Source organism: Talpa europaea (genome assembly GCF_964194135.1).
Source record: "Talpa europaea genome assembly, chromosome: 8".
Lineage (NCBI taxonomy): Eukaryota > Metazoa > Chordata > Mammalia > Eulipotyphla > Talpidae > Talpa > Talpa europaea.
The window spans coordinates 120,015,699-120,037,822 of NC_140075.1; the positions used below are offsets into that span (position 1 = coordinate 120,015,699).

Below are 22,124 nucleotides of genomic sequence, written 5' to 3' on the forward strand. Positions count from 1 at the left end.
GGGGTGGGGTGGGGTGGTGGGGGGGTGGTGCTGGGGAGGAGCCTGAGCGTAAGTTCCATCCGTGAACTGTGAAGCGAAAACTGAACCGTGGCTAATAGCTCAGTCTTAGAAAAAGAGTTTAGGGGTAAAGGGCCAAGATGTCTATCACTTACCCTCATGCGATTCAGAAAAAAGAGAAAAAGGTGTTTGCAGAGAGCGCATGAGGGGTGCCAGTAATTAAGCCAAGGGGAGACGCTCCTAACAAGCCGCGATTGTACTCCGGACGCTCCTCTCTGCTGTGCTGCTTCTATTCTGGAAGTTTTTGAAATCTGAAATTGTTTCCAAAACGAAAGGCTTTGAAAAGCCTTCCTCAATTTAGCAGCAGACTGCTTATTTCACACAAGAACTCCTTGTGTGATGCCAGGACAGGCAAGGTTGTCCGGGGTGAAGCTGCGTAGGGCCCGGACTGCCCTTGGGTGGCCCGTGGGGTGCTTTGTGGCACCCAGCTTGGAAAGCGCTGATTGAGCTCAGCTTGCACGTTTCTGGGAACACGGTGGGAGGCAGCTGTTTCTGCATCCAAGCGTCTACTGAACATTTACACGCAGACGCAGTTGCATCTGACCCCCGCAATCACCCCGAGAGAGGAGGTGCTACCTCTCTTTTATAAGCGAGATCCCCAAGGTTCTGAAAGGAACTACCTCCTTGGGCGCCTACATGTCCAGGAGTTTCCTGTATGCCCCCCGGTCCCTGCTCGGCCACCTTCGGAGCAGGACACCTGGTCCCGACTTAGACACAGGCGGAGGCCCACGAGATGCATGTCCCAGGCAACAGCACCAAAGCTGGGCTTCAAAGCTGGGTCCAAGAAGAAACCACAAATCCTTGAACCTGCTTCCTCTCAGTGAAGAAGCCGAGGCTCTAGAAGGAGCAGCCCGGCCAGTTGAGGGTGAGGAGAGGCTGGGAACCGCTGCTCCCCCATCAGTGGGAGGGAAACATCACCTCCTGTCCTGTCCCGGTGAGGAGCCCATTTGTTCCTGGCGGGGAGTCTCCCTCAGAGCCCTAACTCCTGCCTGCACTTCTGGGCTGGGCCTCTCCCTGCCTGGGATTGGCTTCTGAATCAGACAGAGGACCCAGACTCCCTGCCACCCCGGGTGGGGAACAATGAGCCCCCCTGTTCTGCTCTGTCCTTTCACTTCAGTGCCTGGCATGACCTCTTAAGCAACTGCTTTTCTTTTCTGGCCTTCTCCCCCAAAATGAGCCATTCTCTCCCCCATTCCCTGCCCTCTGGTAAGTTTTTAACAAACAATTCATTGTCAGCAAAAAATCGCAGTGTTTGAAAGTCACTGGTTGCTGTCCAGAGAGTGGGTGTTTGAATGCATTCCAGGAAGCCCCAGGCTTCTGAGAACCAGCACTTGCTGATTGTAGAACTGCCCTTTCAACCCCCATGCAGCCTTCCTGATAATGTCCCGGGTCGGACTGCCTTGACCCTGACTTCGTGTGACTCAGGGAGAAACGATTCCGCCAGTAGAAGTCCAGGTGTGGAAGGTCACTGTCCTTAGGAAGTGCAGGTGGCCGCCCTGGGTGCGAGCTGAGACTTATCTCAATTACGCTACCTCTCCAAGCCAGCAGGGTGGTGTCCGCTTAACACGGGGAGACTGAGGCTCAGGGCGCCTAACCTGAACACAGGCACACAGTTGGGAAGGAAACCCCAGAAGGAGGTGTTTGCCAGGGCACCCCAATCCCAGCTGGATCTCTTGGGCAGCGTGGGATAAAAAGGAGACCCCTTTCTCTTCTGAGTTCCTCCAGCACCCCAGGGGCAGCCTGTCTGTCCTCTCTTCGAGGCCGTCACATTTCTGGCTCTGTTCAATTTTACTGCTGCTCCCCCTTCTCACCCTGCAGGAAATGCCCCGGCCCACCCCTCTCCTCACTGCTGCAGATCTGGGACTGCCTCACTTGGAGACGGTCTGAGAAGGTTCTGGGCTTGTTTCTGGCCAGCGCTTTGCCAGTCCACAAGGGGGTCTTAACCCTATACTTCGTGTCACTGATGCGAGGTGTGCAGACACTTTGTCAGGGTTCCCCACCGCTGAACTGACCACGTGAAGCTCTGAAATCTCAGGGTTCTGCAGATTGCTCACCAGCCCCCCACCTTCCACAGGGATTTGTTGGAGATTACTCAGTTGTGACGGACACATTTCTGGGGCTGTTCTCTGGACCCCAAACTGTACAGGACAATGGGTCTCAAAATGTAACATCCACAGCATGAAGGAAACCCTCTACTTCACTGTTCCCTCGCCCACCCTCTTCTCCAATCCCACTTCCAACATCACGAGGAAGGGTCCGCGTGGTCTAACTCAGCGCGTAGCTGCTTCTGAGGAAGGATAGTCTCCCTAGCAAATGGCCCCTAGAGCACAAATCATTTTAATCCAAAAGAGAGACTCCAGCCTGGAGTCTGGAATGTGGCCTGTTTCAGACCTGAGAGGCAACTCTTCGAGGCCCAGGGGAATCTGCACCCCAGCCACACGGTAACTATGGCTCGCTGTTGGCTTGTGGGGAAAAACTCCACTTCGACATTGTGTCTGCGCATCTCGGAAGCAGATGGGGAGCCAGCACCATCGGCTGAACCCAACATTCCAATTCACATACGCTGTTTCCAATAGTCACAAGCGACTGAACCATTAGGGGTCCGAGTGCTCCCTCTCTGAAAAGCAGCTACCTCAATGAGGAAGGAAACTGGGGCTTAAGGGGTTAAGTAAGTCATTCGAGGTGATGCAGGTACTGAGTGACAGCCAAGGAATATGAATCGAGGTCTGTGGGTCTCCAGAGATCACAATCCCTCCACTCTCTACACCAGGGCTGTCGTGTGCAGTTCCTCAGGTTGCTCACTGTACAAGGGTGTCTAGCTAAAGGGGAGGAGACCCAGCCAGGGTGTACACAGGGTGTGCACCATGGTGCAGCGATGCCATTTGGTGTCTGCCTGGTACACTGATTAGAAATGATTCCGCCGACTCCCCTCCCTCTATCTGCACCCCCTGCAATGAGACTCTGCAGCTCTTTTCCATCAAGAAACAAGCCCTTTCCTTGTTTTCTGCAAGGAGTTCCTCACTCCTCACACTGGGGCTGGTCTCGTGACTAGACAAGTTGTGCAATGTTAGATGGCATCGTGTCAGTTTAAGTTCAAGCCCCTGAGATCTCTAGAAGGCTCTGCCTGCTCTCTAAGGCCCCGGTTATTGCCATGGGTGCAAGCTCTGGCTAACCTGGTCTGGTTACCCCCACTCCAGACCCATCAACAGCCTCTCAACCACCCAACATAGAAGCAAGGCCCTCCTAGGCCAGCCAGTCTCCTAACGACCCACGCTGGCCTCAGACACACAGGTGGCCCAGGCACACGGGACCCACCAGCAAACTGCCAAACAGGCGCAAGAATGAGTGCCATGTGATGAAGGGGCTGCGATGGGTGGAATCGTGTCCCCCACTTGCTCCCCATTTATATGTTGAAATCCCAACCCCTTTGGAATATGACCTTCTTTGAAAACAGGGTCCTAGCCTTGCAGATGTAGTGGGTACAGAAGGAGGGCATCTGGAAGCAGGGAGGGCCCTTACCCCACATGACTGGTGTCCTCCTAGGCAGGGGGCCGCGGACAGGACAGGCATGCAGAAGGCACGCAGGCGACGGGAGTGGCGCTGCCACGAGCCAAGAACGACTACACGTGAACAAATACACACCTCCCGCAGGCCTTCAGAAGGAGTGTGAGCCTCTCCACACCTTAATCTCAAAGATCAAGTCTTCAGAACTGCGAGAGGAAACACTTCTCATTGTTTAAGCACCTGCTTCGTTCGAGCTGACCTAGGAAGCGAATTTAGCTGCTTTCCCTGATTCACATGGCGGCACGGTCCGGCTGGCTTCCTCACCTGCCCCCAGCGGGCAGCCAGGTGTAGCCCTCCTCTTGGTCCCTAGACGGCCCCTGAATTTTAAGCCTACCTGGCCCAGTCCTGCCCCAACAGGACTCCAACCTGGCAAGGCTTCTCTAGTATCTTCCAAGGGCTCTGGAGTCCTGGACGGGGGTGGCATCCCACACCCATAGAATCCTGCATGCTGGGGCCTGGAGAGAGCCCCGGTTCAGGCCCCTCCCAGCTGCCACATACCTGGGTTGCCGAGCGCCATAGAGTCGTAGATGAGTTTGCAGGTCTTCAGCAGGATGGCAATCTTCTTCTCGGGCGAGTAGGCCTTGTGCATGCTGGTGAACTTCTGCAGGATCTTCTCCATGACCGCCACCTCGGGCACGCTGGTGGTCACGCCCAGGTCGGTGGTGGTGGTGGCCAGGATCACCAGCTGGTTGTCCTTGAGCTGCTGCATCGAGCCGTCCTTGCTGTGGATCTCATGCAGGCAGGAGTTGATGGCTTCCTTCAGGGGCTTCAGGACACACTTGTACAAGGCAGACTCCACAATCGCTTCTGTAGGTGAGGGGGTAAGAAAAGTGGCCTCGGAAATCCTGCCCCCATGCCCTGTTGCTCATGGGGGTGGCCATCCCTGTCTTCTGGTCCCTGGAAGGATGTACTCACAGCCCCAGCAGTACACCCTCAGGTCTGACCCCCAGACACTTGTACAGACACTGGGAAGACACTGGCCAGGACTGATGCATTTTATCATCACGATTTTCACAGGGTGTGGTATGGATTAAACTCTCCGGCTGCTTAGCAATTCATAACTTTCAAGGATACCAGTCACACTGGAGTTGTGTAGTATACAGCCTGTGCAGCTGTACAGAGAGGGCCTGGGCACCCCATATGCTTGGTGGAATTATTCAATTCCCAAATCCACTTGACTCCAGCCTCAGGAAAGCTGTGTATCTGGAACCTGACTTCTCACCACCATCATAGTACCACCTTCACTTGGCTGCTACCACCTCTTGGCCCGAGTTATGTCAGTAACCTCTCACCCTGGCCCCTTTTAGTCCCGTCTCAACACAACAACCAACGTAATCCTGTTAACACATGTTTGATCATGTCATTCTGCAGTTTAGAATCTTCCAGTGGCTCCCATCCCATGCATAATAGAAGCCGAAGACTTCCCCATGGCTCACAGGCCCCCTCTGGGATCTGCCCCTGTGACCTCTCTCACTTATTACCTTGTTCACTTCCCTGTGCCTGTGCTGCTCCAGCCACCCTGGCCTCCCTGTTGCTCAGCCAACCTGCCAGCCTGCTCCTGCCTCAGGACCTTTGCACTGGCTACTCCCTTGGCCTGGAGAAGTCAGTCCACACAGCTTATCCTTCACTGCTCCACTGTCTGTTATCCAAGAGAACACCCTGATCATCCTGTGGAAAGGGAGTCAGTCGGCACTGATCTCCCAGCAACTGTACACACAGGCCATTACCTCTACCCTGCAGATGGCCCGACAGGCTCTGGGGTCTGCGTCACAGGGCTGGCTGGGGGCTGAGCAAAGACCTGGGCCTCTGTCTATATGTTCGGTTGCTTTGGGTGACAGTCGGGAAATATTCTTGGGAAGCCTTTGGCTCTCCCCTGTCTCCAGGGGGAAGGTGTTGGCTATTGGTCCAGTAAGGGGAGATCCCACATCCTGTCCCTCTAGGGAGACACCTGAGCTTCCCATTGCCGGAGGGTGAGGGAGGCTTATGCTTCCATAGTTGAGTCTCCAGAGAGGCCACAATTCCCTTTCCCCGCCATGCAGGCCTTGGGTTGGCGCCCGTCCTCTGTGCAGATCCTGCTACCTCCCTCTTCCCTTCTGCTTCAGCAGTGTCTTCAGCCAAAGAACATATGGCTGCCCTTGCACCCCTCCCACCACCACCCCACCCCACCCCTGTCCATCCTCCTAGGCCCACATCACCAGCCCATAGTCCTCAGACCTCCTGTCAGTGGAGCCAGGTGACTGGGGGCAGGGTCTTGCAGTGGTTCCTCCCCTACCCCTCACTCCCACGTGACCTTGGCCAAGTCTTTTCCCCATTCCAGGGCCTGTTTTCTATGTGCAAAATGAGAGGCTGTGCCCAGGCCCTCCAGGGTCCTTGGTCCCTGAGAGCCAACAGCTCCCCTGCAGAGACGGCCCCCGGCCCTCAGCAGCCTTTGCCCCTCGTTGCTCTTTGTCTCCCTGGTGGCCCAGGGGCATCCTGGGTGGGAGTGTGTGGTGGGTCCTGCCTGGTCTGTCACGTGGTTGCAGCTCCTCGCCCATCTAACTGGGCACATGGGCAGAAATCCAGAAGGCCGGGCAGAAGAGCAGAGCGGCTAGCGCGTGGGAAAGGCGGACACCCTGGGCCTCTCCTTCCCTCCCGCCCACGCCCAGCCCGGCCCGGGACTGACCCAGCTCCTCGTCGGAGTGCAGGGTGGGGTCCACCAGCGCCTTGAGCTCGGTGCTCTGCAGCAGGTAGCTCTTGAGCTGGGTCATCATGGTGCGGATCTCCTGCAGCATCTCGGTGCTGGAGGTCTGGCGCGCCATCATCTCCAGGCTGTACACCGTGTAGTCCCGCACCAGGTTGCCGAAGTACGAGGCCTTGTCCTGGGCCAGCTCCACCACCTTCTTGTAGAGCTTGCGGTTGGTGGAGAGGAAGGCATGGAAGACGTTGCTGAAGCTGGCGAAGCTGAGCCGGTGCCGCGCCTTGCCCAGGATCATGGAGGGCTTTTTCCTCACGCTGGGGCTGCTGAACTGCTCCACCTCCTCCTCCGCGCTGCTGGTCGAGTAGGAGTCCTGGTCCGTGGCGCAGGCGGGCGAGCCCCAGCTGTCCGCCAGGGAGGCCTGCGAGCCCTTGAACTCCGGAGCGCTCTGGGGCCGGGCGCCGGCCTGGGCATGCGGGCTCTGAGTCCTGGCTCGGGGCACAGGGCTCGGGTCTTCTCTGGGCGGGCCCGGGGCGGGCTTCTCGGGGGCCGGCTGCTCTGTGGAGAGCTCGGCGATCTCCACGGGGCTCGGGAGGCCCGAGGCCAGCTGCCGGGAGATCCGTTTTTTCCTAGGGGGCGGGACTGGGGGTGGTCGGATCTTCCTCCCCAGCTCTGGCTGGGTGCCCAGTTCGCTGGCTTGGGCCGCTGCTTCCTGGCCCGGCTCCACAGTCCTCTGAGGCGCTTCCCCAGCACTGGCAGGGGGCGCCTCGGGAGGCAGGCTGAGCGGGGGTGCCGTGGAAACACCCAGCGGCTCCCCCTCTGCTGCTGTCCCCCGGCCCACCTTCCCCACATCCTGGTCCTCTAGGGAGACCCTCTCGGAGATGCGGCGTCGGGGAGGAGCAGGAGGGGGGTTCTTCTTTGCTGGGACCGGAGGGGCGGGGGCCTGCTGCAAGGGACCGGGGGACGCCCCTGGCTTCATCTCTTCCTCCCTGGAGGGGCTCAGGCCTGCGGGAGGCTGTGGGAGCCTCTCACAGGCTGTCATGGGTGGCAGGCTTGGATGGTCTGGGGGGCCCGGGGCATGAGGTGCAAGGTGGGGGGCCGAGGCTGCAGGAGGAAGGGCTTCTGGGGGAGGGGAGGCAGCAGCCACCGGGGGAGAACTGGGCAAAGGACAGGCTGGAGGAGCAGGCGCTGAGGGCAGAGGAGGCTGAGCTGAGCCGGTGGGGTGAGAGGGGGAAGGAGGCGGAGGGGGCGCTGGGCGGCGAGGGGCCCACCTGGAGGTGGGTGAGGTAGCGTCAGAGGTGGGAGTCGGCGGGCATGCAGAGGGGGTCTGGTCGGCAGCCAGGGTGCTGCCACAGTCCTCAATGAAGATGGGGTTCACAAACCACAGGCGGTCGCTCCCCAGGGACAGCTCGATCTCACACGAACAGTTTGCGTGATGGGAGGCCGACCTGAGGCTGGAGGCTGGGGGCGTTCCGGGGGCTGGGTCTCTCGGGGGCTCCGCTGGGCTCCCACCTCCTTGCCGGGGGTTCAGGGAGGAGTCCCAGAAGCCTGGGGAAACAAGAGAGGGAGAGGCTGTAGCTTGGAAGCAGGTGTGGCAGGAGGGCCGGGGCGGGCGGCAGGGCCACGCCGTCACAGCATCTGCTTTGAGGCTTGTTTTTCCCCTCTCCGGCTGTTTTAAACCTCTCCCACCACTTCCTGCTTCTGGAGGGGAAGCCCCACGCAAGCCTCCCCCTCGGTGCTGGGGTGGGGCTAGGACTTGGCCTCAGCTCTGACCCTGGCAATGGGGGCGCCCACCCTGGAGGGCACTGCCATGGGCGGGGGCAGGGTGTAGCCTGGAGAGCCGCAGGCACGTGTGGGGATCGCGGGGACGGCAGGTGCCCGGTCCCTCATGCTGACCAGCTGGGTGCTCGGGGGTCTGTCAGTTGACCTTTCTAGGCCTCAGTCTCGTCGTCTCTAGGGTGACCTAGAGAAGGTGCTCTGGGCCGGTGTTGGCCACCACGGTTGTTCCAAGCAGGAAGAACCTGTGGATTGTGGCCAGCGAGCTCAGACCCGACCGTCTGAGTGGGGAATGCCTGCCTACTACAGAAAGATCCTGACACTGATTAATCTCGGGTACAACAGGAAGCTGCCCCCGGTGTGTGTTGGTAAAGGGGAGGCTCAGAAGCAGGGGTTCCTGCACAGCTGAGCTCAGTTCCAGCACAGGTGTCACAGATCCAGCCCAGGCCCGCGGCCCCCGGAGCGGCCTGCCCTCCCCAGCCTTGTTGACCACGTCGGGTTGGACATGCTCAGGGACAGGGGACACCTGAGCTGAAAGGCATGGGGGATCCACTCACTCAGAAATTCCTGACCAGGCCCTAAGGAGAATCGGTGGAAGCTCAGTGGCTAGCAGGCGACTCTGAGCTCACTCAAGCAGCTGCTCCTGGACAGGGGCCTGGAAACCCCGTCTCTTTAGGGCTCTGGGTTGGGCACTGACCCGGAAGCTCACTGAGTCCTGGCTTGGGAGGCGGGCTTGGCCTTTGATTCTCAGTGAGAAAACTGCCAAATATAATATCAAGGACAATAAAGGAACAGACATCCATTGAGTTCCAGCTGTGTGGGCTGCCCCCTTTCAATGGCTATGTCACCGAACCTTCTGGAAGTCCTAATATTATCCCCAGAACACAGGTAAAGGTTAACAATCCAGAGAGATGAACTTGGCCGGGTCACAGGTGAGTGGACTTGAGCAGGGCCGGAGCAGGGATGGGAGCCAGGCCTGCGCAACTCCTAAGTCCCTCTGCTCGGCCACGGTGTTAAGGGGCCCTCCTTCAAAGGAACTTGCAACACTTCCCATCTGGGTTGCTGAGGGGGAGGGTGGCATGCACTCCAGAACTGGGGATGTGGTAAGAGCATGACAGGCTTCTGACATCGAAACAAAGGAGCATCTCGAGATGGTAGCTGTGTGCACACCTGCCCCCAAAGATGGGCACTCTCAGGGATGCGGGCAGTGCCCACCTTGTTGGCCAGGGGGGTCACAAACCCAATCAAGACCAGCAGGGTGACCCCAAGGCCATGCAGCTGCTGAGAGCGATCAAGAGCAACCCCACCCTGCGCCGTGAGGCGGGGCTCAGGTGTCAGCCCTGTCCTCCATGCCAAGTCTGGCAGCGGATTGAGCCAGCTGTCTCCACAGTGAGGAGGACAGACTTTCAGGTGACTCTCTCGACATGCAAAGCTCTGAGCACATCCCAGTCGCCATCTGAGGACGTGGTGAGCCCAGGCTGGGAGGCCGGTTGCCAGGCTCTCCCTTGACCCAGGCCAGCTGTTCCCCGCCCCCTGCACCTTACTCTCCCGCCCAGCTCCTGACCCTCCAGGACCGAGCACCCCCCTGGGGGTGGCACACAGAGAAGATATTCTGGCCCTGGGGACTGATCTTTTGAAGCACCGTGCCCCGTCTACACAGGCCCAGTCTCTCTCCTCTCAAGTTTCCCAGAAAGGACCAGCAGGTACCACAGCGACTCTGAGGAGAGCTGGTAGCAGGCCCTGTGAGAGCAGAGGTGCCCGGTCCTCACCTCCAAGCTCCCAGAAGACCCTTGGATGCAGGAGCCCGTCAGGGGCGAGGCAGTGTACAGAGCTGCCTGCCATGGCTGGACACTCGCCGCATCGCTCTCGCCTCACGCCACAGCCTGCCCCGTCCTACCCATTCCCCTGCAGCACTGAGCCCCCAGAGCAGGCCCTTGATTGCGGGTTCAGAGTCACTTCCAACCCCTTAACCTGGCCTTCAAGGCCCACAAGATCTGGCCTGGACTTTTCTAGCAACACCTCCTGAGCCTTTACCCCACTCTCTGCAGTTCAGTTCTTCCTGAACACACCACAGGCTGCCCTGCATTCAGCTCTCAACGATGGCGGTCCTCTGTTTAAAAGAGCATGCTTCTCCTACCCCCTCCGCCTAGCAAACTTTTACTCATCCTTCAAGACTCAGGTCAGGTGTTACCTGCTCGGTGGGGCCTTCCCGACACCTTCAGGCCTCACCGACCCTCCTCTGTGCTCCCACGGCTCTGGTGCCCACTCAGACCCAGGGCACCACTGTGGGGACTGTAATCCTCCGGTTTTTCTGGCTCTCCTTCCACACCCCGCCCCTCTGTCCCCCACTCTGAGCTTCCGGAAGGCAGCTCCATACCTCCTCCATCTGAGCATTTGCAGCACCTAAGACAGTGCCTCGAACAGGCCAGCAGGTTTAGTGTGGCGAGAGCAGAGGCAGGGGCCTGAGGAGGGGGCACAGGCGAGACTATTCTGATGGCGAAGGGCGAGGACAGCAAGAAAACAAGAACACACTTTCCATCACTCAGATTTAAATGCTGGTCAGTGTGGAGCAGACACTTGGTTCAGAGAAATGGGCTCTGGTCCCAGGGGTCTAGGAACTGCTCCCCTGTCCCCTAGATAGGCCTGTGGCTGTTCCTGGCCAGGGTAGCTGCCTCCAAGCCAGTGCCGCTCTGAGGGTGGAGCCAGCAGTCCTTACACAACCTAGGGTCTGGGGGCCTGTGAGGGAACCACAGTGGCACTGCAGGGGTTTAGGCTCAAAAAAGGAAGTAGGTCAACTTTCTCTGCAGTCTGCAGAATGCCAAAGCCACAGGAGAAGCAGAACATGGTCATGCAATCCTAGTGGTTGGCAAAGCTGCGGGCACCTGTGCCTGATAGCATCATGCCAAGCCGTGGCTCAGCTGCAGGGGTTCCCCTATGGCTTTCACTGCCTCCGTGCTCTACCCCCCACCCCCTGAGACCGAGGCAGCACAGCAACCTCTGTGACCTCCCACACCTGTGGCGGAGGCTGGGGACACCTCTGCAGATGTCCGTGCCTCTAAGCCGCGGCCTGGGTGGAGCCAGGCCCTGGACTGGCGCCCAGGAGGGCAAAGTCTAGGAAGCTCCACACTCAGAGAGCCCCAGGCCAGCGGAGGACAGAGAGGGGTGGATAAAAGCTGTAAAATATTCCAGATGCCATGGAAACAGCTCAAAAGTGCATGAGTTCAGTGAATAAATATTTATACGGCATTCCAGAGATGGGCTGCTAGAGACTCACTTGAACTCGAGCGCTCGATGCATTTTTTAACAACGAGGAAAATTATTATATGATCTCGAGGAAAAAAAAAAACAAGCTACAAATGCAAACTTGAAAGCGTCATAGACAGGCCTTGACTACATATTTTTGGAAGATTAAGGCTCTGTACACGGCAAACGTGCCTGAGAAACTCTGCTCGCGCCTCCCTTCCGTACACTGCCGCACGGTCCTCGCGCGCCTCCAGCCCACCGCACAGACTTCAGTGCTGAGCTGCCCTCTACGTTTGTTTTGTGGCACCAATCTCCCTTTGAAATCCAAGCTTTGAAGTCCAAGGTATCTACACAGTCTGCCTATTTTTTTGAGTAGAAGAACTGGGGTGCAGGCCAGAGGTGCAGCAGGGGGCTGGGGGAGACGGATGGGGGTGAGAGGATTCGCCAGAGACAGAGTGGGGAGAACAGGCAGATCTACTGAAATACTGAGGGGAGCAGTGGGTGAGACAGGAGAGGTCTGCTGTGCCATGTGTGGGTCACCCCCTGGCTGGGGATCGAACTGGGGCCCTGGCAGCATAGTGCTAGACAAAACCCTACGCCACCAGGGAGGCCCCCTACAGCCTGCCCTTTGGAACGGTGGCTTTCCAAGGCCATCCTTGGACTTTCCACATCATCAGCTCCAGAGAGAACAGTGTTTTTACCCACTGCAGAGCCCGGTGCTGCCCCAGTGCCTTGATCCCTGACTGGCCGGCAAGGCACGTGACCGAATCAGAGATTCATCACATTTGACTCCATTTGTAAAAGGTGAGCAGAATGCCAGAAAAATAACATTGCTGACACTACTGACAGGAAACACATATGCCCCAGGAATCTATTCCAATGGCAAGTTGGTCAGATGGCCTGAAAATCCGCTCAATCTTTACCCTTCACGAGATCCTTAGCTCTCGGCTCTAGGGAAAAATGGAAAGGTATAAAAATGTTCGAACAAAACACAGCAAAATGGCAAGATACAAAACCGCACTTTCCCCAGTGTGTGGGCACAGTAATGCTTGGAGGGGATGCCCCCGCCCCAAACACTTGTAGTGGTGGTGGGGTTATGGCTGAGTTTCGTCTTCATCCTTTTTGAATCTTGTTGGTTAAAAAAAAAAAAACAAAAAACTCCAAAAACTGGACGGCAACATGCCAAAAAAGAAACTAGACTCCTATACACACATCCACATACGTATACCATATACAAAACCCAACTCAAAATGGATGAAAGACTTGATTATAGGGCCTCCCCGGTGGCGCAGCGGTTGAGCTCTGGGTTGCGAAGCTGCCCGCGGCCTCTGCAGCGCCGGTTCGATCCCCGGCTGCTCCCCGGCCACCGGAGGAGGGTCCCGCATGGCGCGCAGACCTCTCCTGCCGCCCGCTGCTCCCCTCAGCAGTGTGCCTCGGTCCTTCTGCCTGCTCTGCTCCCCGCTCTGGCTCTGGTGGATTCTCTCACCCTCCCGCTCTTCTGACTGTACCCAGTGCATGTACAAACAAAACAAACAAACAAACAAACAAACAAACAAACAAACAAATAAATAAAACATGCCTCTATTAAAAAAAAAAAGACTTGATTATAGGACACAACACTATAAAACAGATAGAAGAAAATGCAGGCAAAACACTCCATGACATAAGCCTCAGAAACACCTTTGGGGATTCTTCTCCAGAAGCAAGGACAACACAGGAGAAGATGAACAGCTGGGGCTGCATCAGCCTGAAAAGCTTCTGTACAACAAAAGGGACAATCATCAAAACAAAGGGACGTCTTACTGAATGGGAGAAAGCCTTGGGACACCACACGGTCGCAGAGATCTACAAAGACGAAGGGATGGATACCAAAGATCTACAAAGAACTTGCACAACTCAACAAAAACAAAGCAAACAACCCAGTCAAAAAATGGGCAAAGAGACACTTCTCCAAAGAAGAAACGCAAATGGCCAACAGGCATATGAAGAGATGTTCCACATCATTAGTTACCAGGGAGAGGTAAATCCAAAGCACCGTGGGACACCACCTCGCTGCAGCGAGAAGGGCCCACGCTGGAAAAACCAGAACCCACAAATGCTGGCGCGGAGGGGGAGGGAAGGAAGCCTCTTACTCTCCGGGGGGACGTACGCCGGCCACGAAGGAAAGCTGTGTGGAGTCTCCCGGACACCAAAAATGGATCAGAACAATGACAACAACAAAATGGAACCATATGACCCAGCCATTCCACTCCTAGGAATCTACCCAGAGCCCAGAGGACGCAAGACACTACATTTTTTCACCCCTATATTTCTTGCAGCACTGCGTGCACCAGCCGAGGTACGGAGACAGCCCACAGACAGACGGCTGGAAAAGCCGTGGCATATTTATATGATGGGATCTTACTCTGTGATCAAAAAGGACAAATTCACGGCAGTTGCAGCAACATGGATGCACCTGGAAGGGACGCTGGGGGCTGAGTGAGTCAGAAGGAAAAAGATCGTCACAGGACGGGCTCCTCGGATGTGTGAGGCGGAGAAACAGAACGAAAGGTCAAGAAAAAGTCCAAACCCGCAAGCTGGCCAGAGACCTGAGGCGTCCAGCAAAGGAGGAGGGGAGGGGTGGAGACCCAGGGAGGGGTGGCCACAGGGAGGGGGTGCCGGAGAGCTGTGGGGACCACAACCATCAAGAAAAGGATTTAATTCATTTTAAAAAACCATAGGAAAAAACCCAAGACCAAACACAACAGGCTGGACTTAGAGTGAGAAGAAGCTGTAATGAGAGAGAAGCAGGTATGGGGTGTGAGGCAGAGGTCAGGGGTCTCGTCTCCCCATCCCCGTCCTTACAGACCCCCTGAAAGGCGGGGCACTACCAGTGGCTTCCACTGGGGGTGCTGGAAGCACGTGGGAAGGGCGGGATATGGGGGTGTGGTGGGGTGTCTCCGAGCCCAGGCCTGGATGCCGCTTCTGTCACCTTCCAGTGACCAAAGTCCTTCCGTCCCTTTCAGGCCCCCCTCCTTTCTGGGTAAGGGATTTATTGGGATACACGTCACATACTGGACAGCGCACCCATTTAAGAAACAGCCCGGGATTTGGGTTATTTCTTTTGTGTATTTGCCACTATTAATTTTAGAACATTTTCATCACCCCAAAAAGAATCTCCACACACAGAGCAGTCCCCCCACTGACCCCCTCCCAAGCCCCGGGCAACCACACGTCTGCTTTCAGTCTAGAGTTGCCTGTTCTGTTCTGGACACGTCACACGTGCTGTGTGGCCTCCCGCCTGGCCCCGCGCTGAGCGCATGCCAAGGCTCCCGGGTATCTCACGTCAGGCTCTTTGCTGTTGAGCAAGCCCTTTAGGCCCTTCTGAGTTTCCCTTCCCTCAGCTGTGAAACGGGATTGTGTGACAACCAAGGGAGATCAGGCCTGCGTGGTGAATACGTGACGGGCTTGCCCGCCACTTCCTTTCAGTGTTCCCTGTACCAGGGTGACACCCAGCCCACGGGCACCCTGTACCAGGGTGACACCCAGCCCACGGGCACCCCATCACCACGCCGGCCAGCGATCATCCTGATTCTCCCAGGGAGAGAGCCTGGGTGGGAGGGGGTGGGGGGGTGGGGCTGTGACTGGAGCCTGGCAGGTGGGCAGAGAGGGACGGCAAGTTAAGGAGGAGGCTGAGGGGGCAGGTGTGTGCAAAGGCACAGCTGCTGCTCCCCACAAAGCCAGGTGACCTTCGCCAGGTGACCTTCCTGCTCTGTTTCTTGGAGGAGCCCAGTGTCCTGTTACTAAGTCCCTCTTATCACTGGGAGTCTGCATAGGTTTCAGGTTCTCTGCACTGAGGGTTCTGCTGAAGCATCACATGAGGCCCTGGCACAATGCCTGGACCGTGGCACAAGCCGCTGTCTGCAGAGCTATTGCCACCGCTGCACAAGCAGGTCAGTGAGCCGAAGCCCGTGCATCTGCTGCCCAGGCCTCTGGCCCAGCTGTGCTCTCTGCTCTGCAGCCCCATCCATTCAGGGCCTGGACTGAAACATGAACCCCTGGGCTCCAGGGAACAACTATTCAGGTAGCCCCACTTCCTGTCGCGCCACCCCTTGGGTAGGATACCAGTTCTGCTCAGAACCTTCTAGTTCCAAAGTTGAACATACCCAGGTTTTATTTAAATCCCCTGCTCAAGGACTAAGTGCAGACAGACAATCTGAACTGCTGCGGACTCCCCGACTTGCACCTCCTTCCCCCACGTCTTCATCACACCAAGGTCAAGTCCCCCAGGAGAGAAGGGATTATCTAGTCTAGAAAGGAAAGTGGTTCTCCCAGGAGCAGCAGCAGCTTGTCTCAAATACAACATGTCCCTAGGTCTTAGGGGCAACCATGATCCTCCAGAGACCTGCAGGGGACCCCGACAGTCCCAGGGATGCCCCCCTGCACCCAGCAGTGGGGTTAAGGGCTACAGCACAGCAACCCTTCCTCTGAGTGCTCCTCCCCAGACCCAGGCCGTGCATCTCATTTGCCCTCCCAACTTGGCCTAAAACTGGTCATGGGCTGCCTGTTGCAAATAGAGCGGAGAAGGTGGTGGGACAGCCAAGGGCAGCGCAGGGGCCATGCATGCCTGGTGCACATCCCAGCTGGCTTCTTTCCCACCAGGGGCGCCAGGGACAAGTTTCTCTGCTGTGTCTTTAAGGCAGGGACACAGGATTGCACAAGACAATGTCTCCCAAGGGCGCTACAATCAATGAATGCAATCCATGCCATCTGAGGGCAAAGTTCAGTGTTTATTCTCAATATCAACTGAAAAGTGACCCTAAGAGGCTTGGGTGAAGAGCTCCAGGGCAGCAAGAGAGGGGGGGTGGGCGCCACAGCCCAAGAGCCAGCTCTGCTGTGGTCTGCGACCTTGGACATGTTCCTTAGGCTCTCCTGCCTCAGTTTCCTTGGCCATAAAACAGATGAGTGAATCAAGAAGATGTGGTCTGTATACATCATGGAATACTACTCAGCAATCAAAAAGGATAAGCTCCTGCCACTGGCAGCAACATGGATGGAGCTGAAAGGGATTATATTGAGCAAAAAAGTCAGAAGGAGGAAGATAAATATTGATAGTTTCACTTGTATGTGGAATAGAGAGAAACAAAGGGTCAAAGACAAAAGAGCTGAAAGCTGACCATAGACCTGAGGCATCCAGGAGGGTAGAGGAGAGAGAGATGTGAGAGCAGGGGTCGGGGGGAGCACAAGGGGCTTTGATGATGGACTGTGGGTGCTTTGGTGGTGGGAGAACTGCAGTGGCCACACCCGAGGGGAGAAACCTTGTGCCGTCAAAAAATTAACAAGGATGTGAGAAAAAGGTACTTCATTTAACAAATTAATTAAAAAAATAAAATCTAAGGGATACTGTAAATAAAAAAAAAAGAAATTCTCTGGTGCTGACTAGCTGACAGAGGCTGCCAGTCTGGCTTCCAGCGGCTGCGGACTTGGGCCGGCTGGGCCTCCTCAGGGCTGGCCGGGGGGCTGGGCAGAGGCGGGTGCTGGCTGGCTGCATCCTCACAGCCCCAGCGAAGCTCCCCTCGTGGAGGGGGCTCAGGGGACACGCGGTCTTCCTATGGGTGCAGGGCTGGGGGCAGGAGCGTCTGTCTCTGCCTCTCTTTTCTTTTCCCGCCCCTCTTCATCCTCAAAAGGCCAGAGGGTCCGGGGGAGTGCGCTGGGCAGGGGGCAGGCGGAGGGAGTTGCCATCGCATTCACGCTGATCTGCTGCCAAGGTTGAGGCTGGGGCTGAGATGCCCGGCTCTGTGCCACGGAGGAGGATTCTGGCCTTTCTCCAGATCCCCCAGAGCCACTTGTGAGGGTAACCAGCCGTGCTGGCCTGAGGGCCCCAGCTCCCTCAGACCCGCCAGGGGTGTGCGTGAGGCCCCCTGGAGAGCAGCTAAAAGGTGCTGCTTTGAACACTGGGAGAATCTCCCCATCACGAGGGCTGGGGCAGGCGTGCGGGTGGTTCCGAAGAAGCGGGTCTCAGGAGCCAGCCTGGTGCCAGCCTGAGGCGGCCCCTCTGTTCCCGGGCCAGGGGACTGTTCTGGGGTCTCTCTCTCTCTTTTTTTTTTTTTTAAGATTTATTTATTTATTATTTTTCATTTATTATACAAGCACTGGGTACAGTCAGAAGCGCGGGAGGGTGAGAGAATTCACCAGAGCCAGAGCGGGGAGCAGAGCAGGCAGAAGGACCGAAGGACACTGCTGAGGGGAGCAGCGGGCGGCAGGAGAGGTCTGCGCGCCATGCGGGACCCTCCTCCGGTGGCCGGGGAGCAGCTGGGGATCGAACCGGTGCTGCAGAGGCTGTGGGCAGCTTCGCAACCCAGCGCTCAACCGCTGCGCCACCGGGGAGGCCCTGTTCTGGGGTCTCTTTGCCTAAATCCCTGCCTCTTCCCTGACCTCTTGGAGAAGACTTACCCAGGCCCAGGGTGGAGATGGTCTCGAGGTCCGTGAAGCTTCTGGCCTCCAGGATGGCCTGGGGCAGCCTCAGTGTGAAGGGCAGTAAATCTCTGTGGAGACATGAGTGGTCAGAGGTCATGCTGGGGAATCATGGGTGTCCATTCCCTGGTTCCACAGCCCCCAAACCCACAGCCCCCAAGGGAAGCACCCCAGCAACCCCGCTGGCTGCTGGCAGAGCTCTGAGGCTGACGGAGCTTCCAGTCAGGTGGGGCCCAGAGGGGCGGCCATGCGCTAAAGGCCGTATTCTGGGTAAAGCAGACCCTTCTGGGGAATGGGGGGTTCATTTCTTCCCAGTTTTCCTGGCCTGTGGAAAGCCCAGCAGCTTCTGCTAAAAGTGATATCCTGGGTAAAGTGGGTGTAAGGGGCCTGCAGCTTTTATGCTTTCTCCGGTGCCCCCTGCCAGCTCCTGGATGTGGTCACCAGTGGGGAGGTGGGTGGGTGGGGCAGAAAGTCCCATCCTCTAGTCCCATGGTCTTCCTGCCACCAGTGCCATGATGGCCCCACCCTCAGCCACCTCGTTAGTATAAACACTAGTGTGAGTGGAAAATTTCCTTCAGGATAATGAAAGACACCCCTGCTGTGGGGGAAATCCCAAGGAGCTCTGTGTCAGGAGCCTGGACAAACACCAAATGTGCTTTCGTGTTAAAAACACACCCCCTGATAGGCGTGACCCGCAGAGTGAAAGACATTATACACCACGTACGTCAGTCACCACTTCTTTGGTACAGACTAGTTCTCCCTTCCCCGGGGGGCTCAGCACCCGCTCCTGGTCCTGGGAAGCTTTGGGATGACCTGGGAAGTGCTCTCAGGATGGGAGGCCCCATCAGTGGGAGTGATATCAGAGCCCCCCTCAACGGCCCATGGCACCCCCAGCAACACCTCAAAAGGATTCTGAGGGATTCTGTGGTTTTGAAAATTGATCTCTGTAGAAGGAAAAAAACATAACCTCATTTTGGTCAAAAATTTTTTTAAGTGAAAGAGGAAGAAAAAGAAAGTCACCATGGACTCTGGGATTGACAGCCCCAGTTGAGACCCCAGCTCTGCTGTTCCCAGGAGTGATGCTCCCCGCAGTTCTGGGTCTGATGGGCACCACGGTCTTGGGGTGGTTTTGACGATTAAATGGTGGGATGTAGAAAACAGCACAAGCACAAGCACCTCATGGGGATGTGCTTCCTCTTCCTAAGAGCCAGTCAAGGGCCCTTCTGGGGACGTCTGAGCAGTGGCGCCAGGCGTCTTTCCTGTGCCCAACACCCAGGACCGTGCAAGGCAAGATGGCGGCTCCCGGCTGGGGCAGCTGGGAAGGGAGCCCGAGACACAGGAACAGCCTCCTTCAAAGGCAGAGGCCAGGCCTCTTCCTGCCGCCCTCCTCAGGGAAAGCAGGGAAGCAGCTTAGTGACCGGCTGGGTGCCTGGCAGATCTACGGGGCTCCTCCCTCCCTTACTCATTTCAGTGAACAGCACCCACTTTCTGAGGCCACTGTCTCCCGACCCCAGGGCACTGAGGATTGGGGCCCACGATCCCCGTAAGAGGCTGAGCAGAGTGCCCAGTGTGCAGCAAGGGCATCGGAACAACCGAGTGTGTTCACGTTCCTGTTGTCCAGGATAGGAACCCCTAGGCCCCCCTAGGTCCCTCCAGTCCCCCTATTTTGCAGTGGCTGCCCTCCCATCAGTTCCCCCAGGCTACCCTGACAGGCACCTCCACATAGGACTGGGAGGGCTGCCGCGGCCCAGCCGAGGCCCGGCTGGTCTCCACTCTCCCCTTGCTTTGCTCCCAGCCGCGGTCTTCCAAGTAGCCCATCTCCCGGTGTGCCCCGCTTCCCCACGAGTTCCTGAACGTCCCACTGCCTTCCCGCTGCCAGGCCTCACCCACGCTGTCTCCTCATCCTAAGTTCTCTTCCTCCCTCTGCGCCATCTCCAATGTCACCTCTTCCTCCCAGAAAGCCCAGACTTCTCTAGGAGACGGGGACGGCTGGCGGGGGAGCAACACGCACCACCGAGGCTGCAGACCTGCAACAGTGTGCTGGGTGGACACCACAGGGGCTCAGGAGCCAGACACGAGCGCGTTCATGTCTGGTCAGCACCTAGTGGTCAGGCCCGAGGCCTCAGTCTCCTCACCCCCATCAGTGGTAAGAACGTGCCCGATCGCTTCTGGACCACTCGCTACGCGCCATGTCTCTGCTAGGCCCCGACAAGCCTTGCGTCTGACCCTCAGCGCACCCTGGGGCTGCAGATGAGAACAGCTACCCCCAGGGCCGCTGGAGGTGGGGAAGAACTCCTGGGGAGGGGGCAGCCCAAGCCTGATCTACTGGATGCCCCTCCACGGGAGCTGGGCCAAGTGGACACTGGCCAAGTGGACACCGGCCACCCCACCCAGGCCCCTCACATCCCCTCGTGGCCCAGGCTCTGGGGGGGATTGCTCCTGTGAGCTGGCACCCGTGGCCCTCACAGGTAAGGTTTGTCCTGCCTTGTTTGCCCCAGGAAGAGCCACAAACGTCAGGGTGTGCCACGGGTGGGGGAAGGTGGCTGGCTGCTTTGGGGGTACAAAGCCCAGCTCCGTGGCCTTCCGGCAGATAACCCTCCATCCCGGGAAGGGGTCTGCTTCATGCTCGGGAGCTGCCCTGGCCCTCGCTTCCTCGCTGGACTTCTCTCCCTTCCCCGTCCGGCTCCCCACTCCCTTGCTGCTTTCTCCTTGGCAGGAAGTGCCCTAACCACACCTGTGCCAGACGCCTCATCTCACCGCCTGCCCCCCGAAGCCCCCAGCTATTACTATCATTGCCCTCGGAAAGTTCCCACACCCTGGTCCACAGACGGGCGGGCTATAAGCGCAGGCTTCATACCTGTGCGTGTCCTGCATGTGGACGCTGCGCCCAACCCCAGCCCCGCTGAGTCAGACTCCCCAGGGGGCCCAGGACACTGGAATTTTCACCACCTTCCCGGGCCACCATGGACCAGCGGGTCCGGGAACCCGCCCCACAGCTGTCACGCCATCCAGTGGGAGCGACGGGGCTGGTGTCAGGGTTGGGGTGAGCACCCGGAGCAGACGCTGCCTTCCCGTTCCCAGGGAGAGGAGGCAGGGGGTACACGGGGGACGGGCCTCCTGCGGAGGAAACCTCCCTCCCCCTACCTGACCACCTCAGGTCCAAGCTCTTGTGGGGGATGTCCTGGCCCCAGCCCAGGCCATCGGGCGCCAAGGACCCACGGGTCTGTAGGAGGAGGGCCGGGGGGGATCCGCGGCGGGACCCTGCCTCAGGCTGGGACGGACATTTATCACCTGGGGGCTCAGCTGTCCTCAGAAGCCGCCTGGGCCAGGCCTCGCAGCCAACACAAAGGCCTCCCACAAGCCCCTCTGCTCTGGCTCCGTCTGCTCCAATGGTCTGACGGCACCCGCCCCTTGATCGCAGGGGGACAGCACCCCAGAGCTCCTGCACTTCGGGCTTCCCTCCTGGCTGTCATCCCCGTAAGAGACGAGGCAGCAGGCCCAGAACAGTGGGGTGACATTGAGGTCCCGCAGCCAGGTACTGCGTCTCCACTCCCAGCGCGGGGCTCTTCCTCCCAGGGTCTCACTTCAGAGGTGGCCTTGGGGCTGATATCCCCCCCCGCAAGTACAGGCACGCCAGACCCCATGCCCTGTGACCATTTTGTGGGCTCTCCAAGCTCCTGGGGGCAGGCAAACGGGCGCTTGCTTTCTGGGTCAGCCAGACCCCGTGCTTGGTGCCTTCGTCTCAGTAAGAACTCGCCAGGGCAGGAGGGGCTGTCTCCGGGGCGCTGGGCCTGTGGTGACGTGCAGAGGGCCGGGCCTCTGAGCGCTGCCTTGCGGGCCTGGGGGGACATGCTCCTCCTGGGCTCGCGGGTGTCCGCAACAGGGTGGCCGTAGCAAAGATCAGGGATGTGGGAACTTTATCTGCTTTGACTCTGCTCTTGGGAACAAGAGCGTTGCTTCACGGAAGACATGCCAGGCTTAAAAAGAACGTGTTTGGGGGCCTCAGACAGGGCTGGGGGCCTGGACAGCCCTCGGGAGCCCTCTGGCAGCTGTCATTATCAGCGCCACCTTTTCTGCCCACCAGGGCCCAGGAGGGTCCTGGCGGGTGGGGGGTGTTCTGGCCGGGGTCGGTTACCCTGCAGGCTGGCAGCGTGGATGCCTCCCTCCGCAGCAGGGAGAAGCGGGCTCCAGACATCCTGCCCCGCCCCCCGGCAGCCCTTGTCAAAGCCCCAAAATGGTACCAAATGTATTTTTAAATTATTGTTGACCTGTAACCGGTTCTAAATAAATAGAACAGCTCCGAGGGTGGTTACCAGACACCCTCTCCACCCAGCAGCTGCTTCATGGTCACAAGTTT

At 58.0% G+C, this 22,124-nt stretch overlaps 1 protein-coding gene across 1 annotated transcript in view; it reads right to left on the minus strand.

Annotated features, from left to right (window-relative positions):
• Positions 1 to 22,124, minus strand: part of RIN3 (Ras and Rab interactor 3) — a gene marked incomplete at its 5' end in the record, with an annotated part of 115,567 nt that overhangs the window by 18,287 nt on the left and 75,156 nt on the right. Inside the window, 3 exons of the mRNA XM_084240069.1 lie at positions 4,120 to 4,428; positions 6,284 to 7,843; positions 17,747 to 17,838. Of these exons, the coding sequence (XP_084096195.1) occupies positions 4,120 to 4,428; positions 6,284 to 7,843; positions 17,747 to 17,838 (1,961 nt within the window). The remainder of the gene's footprint in view (positions 1 to 4,119; positions 4,429 to 6,283; positions 7,844 to 17,746; positions 17,839 to 22,124) is intronic.